This window comes from Bombina bombina, chromosome 6 (assembly GCF_027579735.1).
Source record: "Bombina bombina isolate aBomBom1 chromosome 6, aBomBom1.pri, whole genome shotgun sequence".
NCBI classification, from domain to species: Eukaryota; Metazoa; Chordata; class Amphibia; order Anura; family Bombinatoridae; genus Bombina; species Bombina bombina.
The window spans coordinates 895,525,433-895,538,839 of record NC_069504.1 but is presented as its reverse complement, the minus strand read 5'-3'; the positions used below and the strand labels follow the sequence as shown (position 1 = coordinate 895,538,839).

The window sequence follows — 13,407 nt, the reverse complement described above, 5'->3', positions numbered from 1 at the left end:
CCAAACCTAAGGTAGTATCTAATAAGAATATAAATCAGGAGATTGTTGTTCCGTCACTGTGTTCTAATCCTTCTTCAAAGAAGGAACGTCTATTACACAATCTTGACGTGGTTCGTGCTTTAAAGTTTTATTTACAAGCTACTAGAGATTTTCGTCAAACATCTGCATTGTTTGTTGTCTACTCTGGACAGAGGAGAGGCCAAAAGGCTTCAGCAACTTCTCTTTCTTTTTGGCTAAGAAGTATAATCCGCTTAGCGTATGAGACTGCTGGCCAGCAGCCTCCTGAGAGAATTACAGCTCATTCCACTAGAGCAATAGCTTCCACATGGGCTTTTAAAAATGAGGCTTCTGTTGAACAGATTTGTAAGGCGGCGACTTGGTCTTTGCTTCATACCTTTTCTAAATTCTACAAATTTGATACTTTTGCTTCTTCGGAGGCTGTTTTTGGGAGAAAGGTCTTACAGGCAGTCGTGCCCTCCGTTTAAGCGCCTGCCTTGTCCCTCCCTTCATCCGTGTCCTATAGCTTTGGTATTGGTATCCCACAAGTAATGGATGAATCCGTGGACTGGATACACCTTACAAGAGAAAACAAAATTTATGCTTACCTGATAAATTTCTTTCTCTTGTGGTGTATCCAGTCCACGGCCCGCATTGTCATTTTAAGGCAGGTGTTATTTATTTTTTTAAAACTACAGTCACCACTGCACCCTATAGTTTCTCCTTTTTCTTGCTTGTCTTCGGTCGAATGACTGGGAGGTGGCAGTTGGGGGAGGAGCTATATAGACAGCTCTGCTGTGGGTGATCCTCTTGCAGCTCCCTGTTGGGAAGGAGAATATCCCACAAGTAATGGATGAATCCGTGGACTGGATACACCACAAGAGAAATAAATTTATCAGGTAAGCATAAATTTTGTTTTTAAAAACATGCTATGTCTGAATCATAAAAGTTTAATTCTGACTTTTATGTCCCTTTTTAAGGGCATTCCAGTGTAAAAATAAAATGCATTGCTGTATTTATTTATACAATTTTTTTTAAAATAAATTCTATTTTGTTACTATGTGTTTAAACTCTAAAATAGATTTGTACACTTGAATCCCCTGTGCTTTTTATGAACAAGCAGCCAGTGAATGAAGCTTACATATGTATATCTGCTTCTGATTGGTTTATCAGAAGTATCCCTATTTGGAGCAGCACTGGGAGTGCATCGTTTATGTCTTTGACTATGTATTTTACTCCTTTGCAGGGTTTGACACACAGTAAGAAAGGGGAATTCATTAAATTGTTAGACTTAAATAGAGGATTTCAGTTTTACACTAGAATGTCCCTTTAAGTTAGCTAAAGCTCAGTGTTTGTATAAGAGTAACATTCAACTGCAGACAGATCTGATGAAACCAATGGGAACAAGCTTATTTGAGAAAACTCACCACTAATAGTTCTGTTGGTAGATGGGGTCATATGAACATTTAAAAAAATAAAAAAATGAAATACATTTTAAAATGCCCCCTTTTACAATTGAAAAACTAAAACAAAGAGAATATTACTGTCTCTCTGGTGTATGTACAGTAATAACTTATAAAAATAAAAATTCTGTGAATGAATGGCAAAGGAAGTCAATATTAATATAGACATTTAGCCTTTTTTTTTCCTTTGTGCCCAATAACAAGTTTTGTCTCTTGTAGTGTTGGAGTCTTTGTACCATCTGAGATAAAGGATTTTGAAAGACATATTGAGCGGTTGGCAGTTAGCAGGGGGCTTATGCCACTGAATCATCATCGTCTACAGAGCTGTGACTCTGAAGATACGGAGCATCATACCCAGTTTGTGCAGTTGTGTGCAGACCGTTATCTACACTACCTGCTGTACACTTACCTAGATTATCACAGGTACCATCCAATAATACAGATGATGCATTTGTAAGTGAGGATGAGGACAGTAATAATTTGTTTACAATATTGTGGGGGCCTTAGATTGATGTGTGTGTATGAGGCAGGTTTGAAGGTCAATAAAGTTTTGGCTCAGTTGTGGACTTCTGTAGAGGTGAATGTTGTGCATAGTTGGGACTGTACGTAGCAAGAATACCCTTAATTGGCTCGAAAAGAAGAATTGACCTCTACATTTTCTCCCTTTTTAAGATTGCACCCTGAGATTTGTCCTATTCTGGCCAATACTGCTCTTCATGAAACTAAGCCCTGGTTTGGATTTTTGGTTCAAATGAGACAAATTGAAGCAAACCCAGAGGGTAAGTGGAGCTGAACTCTTCATGGGACCGATGCTAACAAACCACTGTGCTGGTTATACCATTATTTTATTGAGCTCTCAAGTTTGTCTGCTGTGCTTACCATGATATTCTTCCAACCTTCTGTAGTTACTGCCTGTCCAATGTGTTTAAACTTTCTACTTCAGATTACAAACAGATGTTTTATGCCAGTCTATCCAATTCCCACATGGTAATGCCAGGGTACCAGCCTAGTGTGAGTAACATGTTGTTGGAGGGGCATACTCTACTTGCTCTCGCAACGAATATGTATGCACCAGGTGGTATTGATAAGGTAACTTTTCAACTATAACTTACATTTCCATATTTGTCAGTTTCTTTCTCTCTGGATCAATTTCTCCCTTTGCCTTTTTTGTGTCTTTTCCCAAGGTATTAGAGCAGCGTGATGAGACAGCCCCCTGTAACAGGAATGTGGACCCCCAGCTTCTGAAGATGGCTTTGGCTCCATACCCCAAGCTCAAGGCAGCTCTCTTTAGTCAGCACCCATCTTCCTCAGGACCTATCCCCTCTGACATCTCCCTATATCATCTCTTGCAGGTACCTGAAGAAAGTTTCGCACATCATAAATACGTATAAGGTCTCAAATGTTGCTCGCTGGTAATACAGTAACATTCTATTTATATATGGGGGGGTTTTGCCTAGTGATTTTGCTTATCAGCATTGGAGATTTATACCAACAATGCTTTAAAAAAAAACTATACCATTTACATAAATTAGTTAAATAATTCAATTAGATTATAACCTTGTGCTGAAAACAGCAACTATGACTTACAAACTTTATATCCATTCATCATTCCCAAATGCTTAAAACGTCAAAAGAGTGCCCTCTCTAATATGGCGAGAGTTCTTAAGTAAAACATTCTTTTTTTTGTTCTTCACTTGAAAAATTGTGTGTGTGTGTGGGGGGGAAATGGTATCAAAGCCACTCAAATTACTATGGGAATATGGACAAGCCTTCTTGGACTGAATTTCAAGTCATACTAATTAAATATCAATCACCGGTTTTTGAGATATGTTTCACATGCTTCCACTCCTACACCAGGATACCCAGAATAAATAAGTCATATCATTTAAAAGGAAGGGGCCTAACATTCTCATGAATTTTTCTACCTGTCCAAATTACTGCTGTAATTTCATAATGTGCTGTCACAATGAATGCTAGTGTCTTTTTTACTCATCCAACTTAAGTAAATGTCAATTGCCCAACAGTTGCACTGTTACACTTCAAATACATGATCTTTAACTAATGTCCTTCTTTATCACTTACTTTTAGTCTCTGACCCCATTCCATCCAACGCGTTTCTTCACCTGGCAGATTGCAAACACTTTAGTTTCAGGAGGTGAGTAATCTCGGAGTGTAACAAAGGGAATTTCCCTGATTATTCCAAACAAGAATTTGCAGTAAGTTTCTGTTTTACTCCCAGACAACAGATTGGAGCTTCCACACTGCTCTTGTCCATGGTTGGTGAACAAAATATCAGCTAGAGAGTATCTAGATGTCTGGTTCCTACTGCGCAGTGGGCGGCCAGCAGTTGCTTTTGCAACATTTGTGGTTCAGCAGCTCATGAAAAGCAAAGCACCCCAACTTCTGTAAGTCAGGATTAATGCAAGATTTTACTCTGCATTATTTGCAAACATTTCCTTAATCTGTCACACTCTTAAAAGGATATTAAACAGAATGAGATGGTAATATAAAATGTTTAATTACTTTATAGAAGCTAGAGTACTTTATATTAGTTATTTAAATATTGAAAATATAAGTTTAGTTTCTATAAAGGTAAAAATACATCTACATATTATTCTAAGACTACATAATGATGCCTAGAATGTATTTACTGTTTAATATCTCTCACCAGTGATTAACTTTACATTTATCAAATTTGAGTACAGTATCTGCTATCCCATCAACATTTTAGCCGCAGTCTTTTATATTTTTTATCCTTTTCTTCTCTTTCCAGTTAATTGATATTTTACCCTTCTCCAACATGTATTCAGTTTAATTTGTATTTCTTAAACCCCCCATTCAGTGCACTTTTATTTTTTTGGCCTCCTTTTAATATATACTTCCCCCTGTTTCTCTCCATACTTAGATTATAGACATCTGCTCTTTTATAAGATTTCCTAGTTTCCTTTGTATGATGTCATTTTCCCTACTGTAGAATTCAACAGACTGCTGATGAAGTATACTCCTTGGCGCTGTCATGTTTCCACGTCTCCTCAGTAGTTGCTTCCTGTGTCATCTTCCTTGAGTTACTTGGTCTTAGCAGCCACAAACTCCGTATAGATGTGAACATTGCAAACTTGATCTTGAACCACAAAGAATTTATGCAGGAGGATGTGATACATGGGTGTCAAACACAATCATTGGGTAAGTTAACATATTATTGTTGTTACTGTGTGCAGGTTTTGGCTACCTTGGACGACTCCAACTCTACGGTCATAGTCAATCCTAAGAAGTCTAGCAAGCTAAACAAGTATTTTGATGTACCTTCCATGTTGGAGATTTTCCCTGTACCTGATCGGGCTACAGAGATTATTGCTAGGAATTATAAAGTTATCTTTTTGCCCGGGGATTGCAATAGATTTCTTTTTTGAGCTGTATTGACATGCTCGACAGAGGAGACAGGGAAATAACCCTTTTACATTACAACCCATCAAATCTTTCTCTATTAACTTCTTCTGTTTAGATTTGAATTCACTTGGGGCTAGTATAGTCTTGAGATTTCTAGCTTTTCTAAATAGCATTCTAGGGTAGGGTTGTACTTTGTCTCCTATAATTGGGTCACTTTTGATTAAATGCCAGTGTTTACGCAATATCTTTCTCATTATATCATGGTCTTGACTATAGTCATTGGTAAAGGGTATATCATACTCATTAAATTTTCTAGTATTTATTCTTGTTTTAGGTTTGAGTAGTTCCTTTCTTTCTGTGTGTTTTGCTCTATTTATAGCTGTGTCTATAATTTCTGGTTTATAGCCTCGTTCTTTAAACCTTCCTTGTATTATAGCAATCTGGGTTTCAAAATCTTCATATTTGGAACAATTTTTCCTTACCCTAAGACATTATCCTACTGGTATATTTTCCTTCCATTTATAAAAAGGGCAACTTGAGGCATGTATTAAGTTATTGGAATCCACCGGTTTGAAGTGTGTACTAGTCTCAAGCTGGTTGGATTCCACCTTAATATCCAAATCTAAAAAGTGATGTTATTACGACTATAATGGTAAGTAAAATTGATCCCTCTATCATTATTATTCATAGACAGAAGAAATTCAATTAAAGATTCCTCATTACCCTTCCATATAAACACTATGTCATCTATGTACCTTTTAAATAGCACAAGGTTCGCACCAAGCTCCGAATTTTCAAGGAAACTCTGTTCCCATTCACCCAACTTATATCCTAAGAAGTCAGTATCTGGCTTTTGCTCAAATGAGCGGTTAAACTAGATTATAAACCAAAAATATTTCCTATGTTCAAGATTGGTACTTTAGTGACAGGAATTGTATTATGTTTTGTTTCATCCAATTGGTTGCATAGTTCTGTTATATGTGTTGAGAGTTAGAGTCATTACACAGGTTGACCTTTATATGTTAGGAGAAAGGAGATTTTATTATTTGATAATTTATATTTATAGAACTGGACTATAAGGTCATGAGAGAGTGCAATCTCAGATACAAACTGACTTTTTATTTCAATTGTTGAACTTTATAGGTGTGAACTTTGGTTTTGGTCCAGGTTCTTACCATTGAACATTTCATGAATAAGAGAATCGTCAAAACTCAGACTGATCATTTGCTTGATTGTTGATGCTCCTAATATGTTTTATTTGATCTTAATATATATGTCGGGGAGTGAACCTACAACTCTGTATTGTTTATTTTGTTTTGTTTTTGTATTTACTAAACTCAAATAAAGAATAATACATTTTTTTTTATATAACATGGTACTGATGCTGGAGAGTCTAGAAAGGCCTTCTAGTAAATTTTACAGACTGGGTTGCAGTACGTTTGTGTGTGCTTATTTTTAATCGTTTTCTCTTTTTTTCAGCCCAGAAACTGTCCAGGCTGGTAGACAATGAGGCAGAGGCAGCAAGAGATCTTCTTTTGACCCTGGAGGAAGCAACTCTAGAGAGAGAAAAAGAAAATGGGTGAGTGTACAAGTGGCCGAAAAAGACAAGTGAAAGTAGAACAGGAATGCATATGGGTGAGTGTAGAAGGATGAGTGCCCAGTGATACAGGTGAGAGACAGGGCACAGTAAGAAGGGTGAGTAAAAGAATACAGTAACTTATGGCCTGGTTTTAAACATTTGCTCGCATGAAGTGAAATCAGTAAAAAAATGTTGGGGTTTTTGAGGTGCATTAAATTGTAATGTTGGTGTCACTCTTTCCAATCAAGAACCCTGCATAGTGAGATAAAAAGTTCTCAAGTTAAAATTTGCCAGTCTAAAATACGTTAAGGGGCCTTGCAGTACGAGCAAGACCTCTTCGATAATCTAACTAGACTAGATAGCTTTAGAAAATCGAACCCTTACTGAGGGAAGAGAGGAGGGAAAATTTGAAAGTTGATGAATTAGTGTAGAATGACACGTAAGGTGGAATTTTAAGTAACTTTCTAATTTACTCTTATATTTTCATTTTTTCTTTGTTCTCTTGGTATGCTTTGTTAAAGGAGCAGCAATGCACTACTGGTTACTAACTGACCACATGGGTGAGCCAATGACAATAGGCATGTATTTGCAGCCACCAATCAGCAGCTAGAACCTAAGTTATTTGCTTCTCCTGAGCTTTCCATGATCAACTTTTCAGCAAATGATAACAAGAGAAGGAAGCAAAAGAAATAATAGAATTAAATTGGAAAGTTGTTTAAAATTGTATGTTCTATCTGAATCATGAAATATTTTTTTGGTTTCATGTCCCTTTGAGAAGAACATTGCACAAAAAAAGAAAGGTGCATTGTACAAGTGATATCAATTAAACCCCAGTTATATGTGGAATATACATAAAAACAAATACTGGGTGTGACATTTGTTTACAAGCCAGTCAGGGGCATAACTGAACCTCACTGGCCCCTGGGCAAAGGCTGTTTCATTTGTCTTAAGCTGACAGCAACATAGGAGCAAGAGGAGCTTCTTTTCTCGGATTGTGAAAAGAAGCTGGGCCCTGTTCTTTTTAATATTTTTATAAATGACTTGGAGCAAGGATTAAATAGCGACATCTCTATTTTTGCAGATGATACTAAGTTAAGTAAGGTCATTAGGTCAGAGCAGGACGAACTCTCTTTACAAAGGGATTTGCTAAAATTAGAACTATGGGCAAGTGAATGGAAAATGAGATTTAATACGGAAAAATGTAAGGTTCTACATTTTGGAAGTAAAAATAAGCAGGCTACGTATTTTTTAAATGGGACAAGACTTAGCCAAACACAGGAGGAAAGGGATTTGGGAGTAGTAATAGATAACAAGCTAAAGATGAGTGCACAATGCAGGGCAGCGGCTTCTAAGGCTAATAAGATACTAGCATGTATTAAAAGAGGCATTGATTCAAGGGAGGAAAGCATAATTCTGTCATTATATAAAGCCCTGGTAAGACCTCACCTTGAGTTTGGAGTGCAGTTCTGGGGACCGATTGCTAAAAAAGATATTGCAGAACTAGAAAAAGTTCAGAGAAGGGCCACAAAGCTAATAAGGGGATTGGAGAAATTAACCTATGAGGAGAGGCTAGCCAAACTGGGTCTGTTCTCTTTAGAAAAAAGGCGCTTGAGAGGTGACATGATTACTTTATATAAATATATTCAAGGCCCATATACAGAGATGGCAGAAGCTCTTTTTATTCCAAGAAAATTGTTTCTGACAAGAGGTCATAATTTAAGGTTGGAGGAAAGGAGATTTAATCTCCTGCAACGGAAACGTTTTTTCACTGTAAGAGCAATAAAATTGTGGAACTCCTTACCAAAGGAGGTAGTGAATGCCAATACCATAGATTCATTTAAAAATAGTCTGGATAAATTTCTGTATATAAACAAAATTCATGGATATGATTGCTAGTATTAAATGGGTCACATTTTAATGGGGTTATTTAAGCTTAACTGGAGCTTTTTGTAAGTATTTTAGATTTGTATAGGTTGAACTCGATGGACCTCAGTCTTTTTTCAACCTTATCTACTATGTTACTATGTTACTATGTTACTTCTACCTTGGTGTGTCCATGCCAGAGGATATGCACTTTTTAAACATTGTGGCAGCCATCTTGTAAACCCTACTACCACATTTTATAAAGGCAAATCCAAACCCTTTCTATAAACTGTGAACCCAGAGAGGTCAGGCATGATGCAGGTGGAGCTTAAGGCCTACCATGCCCCCGACAGTGACGACACTCCTGATTGTAGGACCATATGGGCCCCCTAAAGCTGTGGACCTCTGAGACCCCTGTATTTAAGCCCCTGAAGCCAGTTGCAGTTGAGTATTAATAAGCCTGTCATGCAGACGGCATTTCAGTACCATAAGTAGTATTTACACCTCAATAGTCTGTATACCATTTTTATTTTAAGTTAAATCTAGGAAATGGGCAAGGAAAGATGAGACCTATTATACCTGACTGTTTTAGGTCAGGAAGCATGGAAGGGAGGGGTTTTGTGGGGGAAAATATAAGAGTTTGGACTACTAAAGAGAAGGGGAGCCCATTTTAATTTGTCTCATGGACTTGTAGTGATAATTTCATGTCTGAGGATTAAATTCCCATAAATACCTTTATAACACACCAGCATGCAATGTCCTTAAAACTGTATCTAGAGTCTATGCTGTTTAAAATGTGCTACAAAAACATAAATGGACATGAAACCCACATTTTTTTATGATTCAGATAGTGTACACAGCTTTCAAATGTTCGTCTATGATCAATTTTGCTTCCTTCTCTTGGTATTCTTTGTGGAAGGAGCAGCAATGCACTACTGGAAGCTAGCTGAACCCATCAGGAAGCAAATGATAAGAGACAGCCATCAATCAGTAGCAAACCTCCCTGTAGTTTACTGATGTTCCTGAGCCTACTTAGATATGCTTTTCAACAAAGGATACCAAAAGAACAAATTAGATAATAGAAATAAACTGGAAAATTATGACAATTTAATTTTCACTTTACTGTCCCTTGAATTGCAGGGACAGTACCACTTTGCCTTTATTTTTTTGAATGTGTGGTACTCATTATGTCCACTAGATTTCACCATTGTATTCATTAAGTGATTACATTGCATTTTACTAATCTTATGTTGCTCTCATTAATCTTAAGCATTTTTCAAAATATGTTGTTGTTCTTTTAATTTGAGACACTGTTAAACAACCCATTATTACGTGGTAGCTGATCTTTAAAGGGAGATAATACTCATATGCTAAATCACTTGAAAGTGATGCAGCATAACTCAAAAGCTGACTAGAAACTATTACCTGAACATCTCTATTTAAGAATGGAAAATATTTAAATCACAATTTCTTCAGCTCACCAATGTACTACAGTTACTAGTGGGATAGCAGGAGGAGGCAAAGAGCACCCCAGCAAAGCTGTTAAGTGTAACTTCCCTTACCCATAATACCCAGTCATTCTCTTTGTCTTTGTCAATGGAGGATGTGTGAAGACGGTGTCTGAAGATATTTAATCCTTTTATGGGTTCTTTGGATGAGATCCAAGATAAGATAAAGGCTCTTAAACCAGCTAATGCCTTTATTTCGGACGCTTCCCTTCAAGTTATCAAGCTGGGAGCTAAGGTTTTGGGTTTCTCTATTCTAGCTCGCAGGGCCTTATGGTTAAAGCCTTGGTCTGCGGATGTGTCATCTAAGTCTTAGCTTCTAGCTATTCCTTACAAGGGGAAGACCTTGTTTGGACCTGGCCTGACGGAAATTATCTCTATCACGGGAGGTAAGGGTCATCTCCTCCCTCAAGATAAGAGAAACAAACAAAAATGACGACAGAGTAATTTTCGTTTCTTTCGAAATTTCAAGGGAAATTCTTCCTCTTCCTCCTCTAAGCAGGGACAATCTAAAACTGCATGGAGACCCAACCAGTCTTGGAATAAGGGAAAGCAATCCAAGAAGCCTACTAGTGAATCCAAGACAGCATGAAGGGCATGCCCCCGATCCGGGACCGGATCTGGTAGGGGGCAGACTTTCCTTCTTTGTTCAAGCTTGGGTTCGGGATGTTCAGGATCCCTGGGCAATAGAAATAGTGTCTCAGGGATACAAACTGGAGTTCAAAAATTTTCCTCCCAGAGGCAGGTTTCTACTTTCAAGATTATCTGCAGACCAGACAAAGAGAGAGGCGTTCTTACACTGCGTAGGAGACCTCTCCGCCCTGGGAGTGATTGTTCCCGTTCCAGTACAGGAACAGGGTCTGGGGTTTTATTCTGTTCGTGGTTCCCAAAAAGGAGGGAACCTTCAGACCAATTTTAGACCTCAAGAGTCTAAACAAATTTCTCAGGGTACCGTCCTTCAAGATGGAAACTATTCGTTCCCTTCTTCCCTTGATCCAAAAGGGTGAATTTATGACAACATTGGATTTAAAGAACGCGCACCTACATGTTCCCATTCACAGGGATCATCACAAGTTTCTAAGGTTTGCCTTTCTGGACAAACGCTTCCAGTTTGTGGCTCTTCCTTTCAGTCTTGCCACAGCTCCTAGAATTTTCACAACGGTTCTGGGATCTCTGTTGGCATTGCTTCGATCACGTGGAATTGCAGTGGCGCCCTATCTGGATGACATCCTAGTCCAGGCGCCATCTTTTCAACTAACAAGATCCCACACAGACTTGGTGTTGTCCTTCCTATGATCTCACAGGTGGAAGGTAAATTTGGAAAAGAGTTTCTCAGTTCCAAATACAAGAGTAACTTTCTTAGGAACCATAATAGACTCCCTGTCTATGAAGATTTTTCTGACAGAAGTCAGGAAATTAAAGATTATCAATACTTGTCTAGTCCTTCAGTCCACTCCTCGGCCATCAGTGGCTCAGTGCATGGAGTTAATCGGGCTGATGGTGGCGGCAATGGACATCATCCCGTTTGCTCGCTTCCATCTCAGACCTCTGCAGTTAAGCATGCTCAGACAATGGAATGGAGATTATGCGGACTTGTCTCCTCGAATACTACTGGGTCAGGAGACAAGGGATTCTATCCAATGGTGGTTGTCTCTAGATCATCTCTCCCAGGGAACTTGCTTTCTCAGACCATCTTGGGTGATTGTGACAACAGACGACAGCCTTCGAAGGGTGGGGGGCAGTCTGGGGCTCCCTAAAAGCTCAGGGAGTTTGGACTCGGTCAGAATCTGCTCTTCCTATAAACATTTTGGAACTGAGAGCGATTTTCAATGCTCTCCTGGCCTGGCCCCAGTTAGCCACGGTCCGGCTTACATCAATCATCAGGGAGGAACAAGGAGTTCCTGAGCAATGACCAAAGTAACCAAAATAATCCAGTGGGCAGAATCCCACTCTTGCTGTCGGCGATCCACTTCCCAGGGGTGGACAATTGGGAAGCGGATTTCTTGAGCAGGCAGACCTTTCATCCGGGGGAGTGGGAACTCCATCCGGAAGTGTTCTCCAACTTGATTCTCAAGTGGGGTCAACCAGAATTGGATCTCATGGCATCTCGACAGAATGCCAAGCTCCTGAGATACGGGTCGGGGTCCAGGGACCCCCAGGCGGAACTGATAGATGCTCTGGCGGTCCCTTGGAACTTCCGTCTAGCATACATATTTACTCTGTTTGCTCTTCTTCCTCGGGTAATTGCTCGAATCAAACAGGAGAGGGCCTCAGGGATTCTCATAGCACCGGCCTGGCCTCGCAGGATTTGGTATGCATATCTGGTGGAGATGGCATCTGTGCCACCTTGGAGACTTCCGTTGAGGGAGGACCTTCTGATTCAGGGGCCCTTCCTTCACCCAAATCTAGTTTCTCTGAAGCTGACTGCTTGGAGATTGAACGCTTAATTTTATCCAAGTGGGGGTTTTCTGACTCGTTCATAGAGACCATGATTCAGGCTCGTAAGCCTGTAACTAGAAAGATTTATCATAAGATTTGGCGTAAATATATCGGTGCGAATCCAAGGGCTACTCATGGAGTAGAGTTAGGATTCCTAGAATTTTGTCCTTTCTCCAAGAGGGTTTGGAGAAAGGATTATCGACATGTTCCCTAAAGGGTCAAATCTTGGCCTTATCTATTTTGTTACACAAACGTCTGGCGGATGTCCCAGATGTGCAATGATTTTGTCAGGCCTTGGTCAGGATCAGGCCTGTGTTCAAACCAGTTACTCCTCCGTGGAGTCTTAATTTAGTTCTCAAAGTTCTTCAAGGGGCTCCATTTGAGCCTATGCATTCCTTAGATATTAAGTTATCTTGGAAAGTTTTATTTCTTGTTGCCATTTCTTCCGCTTGGAGAGTGTCAGAGCTCTCAGCGTTACAGTTTGAGTCTCCTTATCTGATTTTTCCATTCAGATAAGGTAGTTTTGCATACCAAATTGGGATTTCTTCCTAAAGTTGTTTCTGATCGCAACATTAATCAGGAGATTGTTGTTCCTTCTTTGTGTCCTAATCCTTCTCAGAAAGAACGACTTTTGCTTAATTTGGACGTGGTCCGTGCTTTAAAGTTTTGCATATGAGACTGCTGGACAGCAGCCTCCTGAGAGTGTTACGGCTCATTCCACAAGGGCTGTTGCTTCCTCATGGGCATTCAAAAATGAAGCTTCTGTGGAACAGATTTGCAAGGCTGCAACTTGGTCCTCTCTTCACACTTTTTCAAAATTCTACAAATTTGACACTTTTTCCTCGGCTGAGGCCGCTTTTGGGAGAAAGGTTCTTCAAGCAGTGGTGCCTTCCGTTTAGGTTCCCTGTCTTGTCCCTCCCGTATCATCTGTGTACTCTAGCTTGGGTAGAGTACACAGATGATACGTGTCATTAAAAAGAAAAGAAAATTTATGCTTACCTGATAAATTTATTTCTTTTTTGACACGATGAGTCCACGGCCCGCCCTGTTCTTGTAAGACAGGTTGTTGGTTATTTTAAACTTCAGACACCTCTGCACCTTGGTTTTTCCTTTCTTTCCTTAATAACTTTGGTCGAATGACTAGAGTGGGAGGGAAGGGAGGAGCTATTTAACA

General features: G+C 39.2%; 1 protein-coding gene across 3 annotated transcripts in view; it reads left to right on the top strand.

Moving 5' to 3' along the window:
- The window catches only part of SPG11 (SPG11 vesicle trafficking associated, spatacsin), a 244,149-nt gene that overhangs the window by 107,414 nt on the left and 123,328 nt on the right, over positions 1–13,407 (top strand). For all 3 annotated transcript variants that reach the window (XM_053718473.1, XM_053718471.1, XM_053718472.1), the window contains exons 17-24: positions 1,680–1,883; positions 2,133–2,239; positions 2,404–2,549; positions 2,645–2,812; positions 3,549–3,615; positions 3,700–3,865; positions 4,435–4,643; positions 6,327–6,426. In XM_053718473.1, the coding sequence (XP_053574448.1) occupies positions 1,680–1,883; positions 2,133–2,239; positions 2,404–2,549; positions 2,645–2,812; positions 3,549–3,615; positions 3,700–3,865; positions 4,435–4,643; positions 6,327–6,426 (1,167 nt within the window). The remainder of the gene's footprint in view (positions 1–1,679; positions 1,884–2,132; positions 2,240–2,403; positions 2,550–2,644; positions 2,813–3,548; positions 3,616–3,699; positions 3,866–4,434; positions 4,644–6,326; positions 6,427–13,407) is intronic.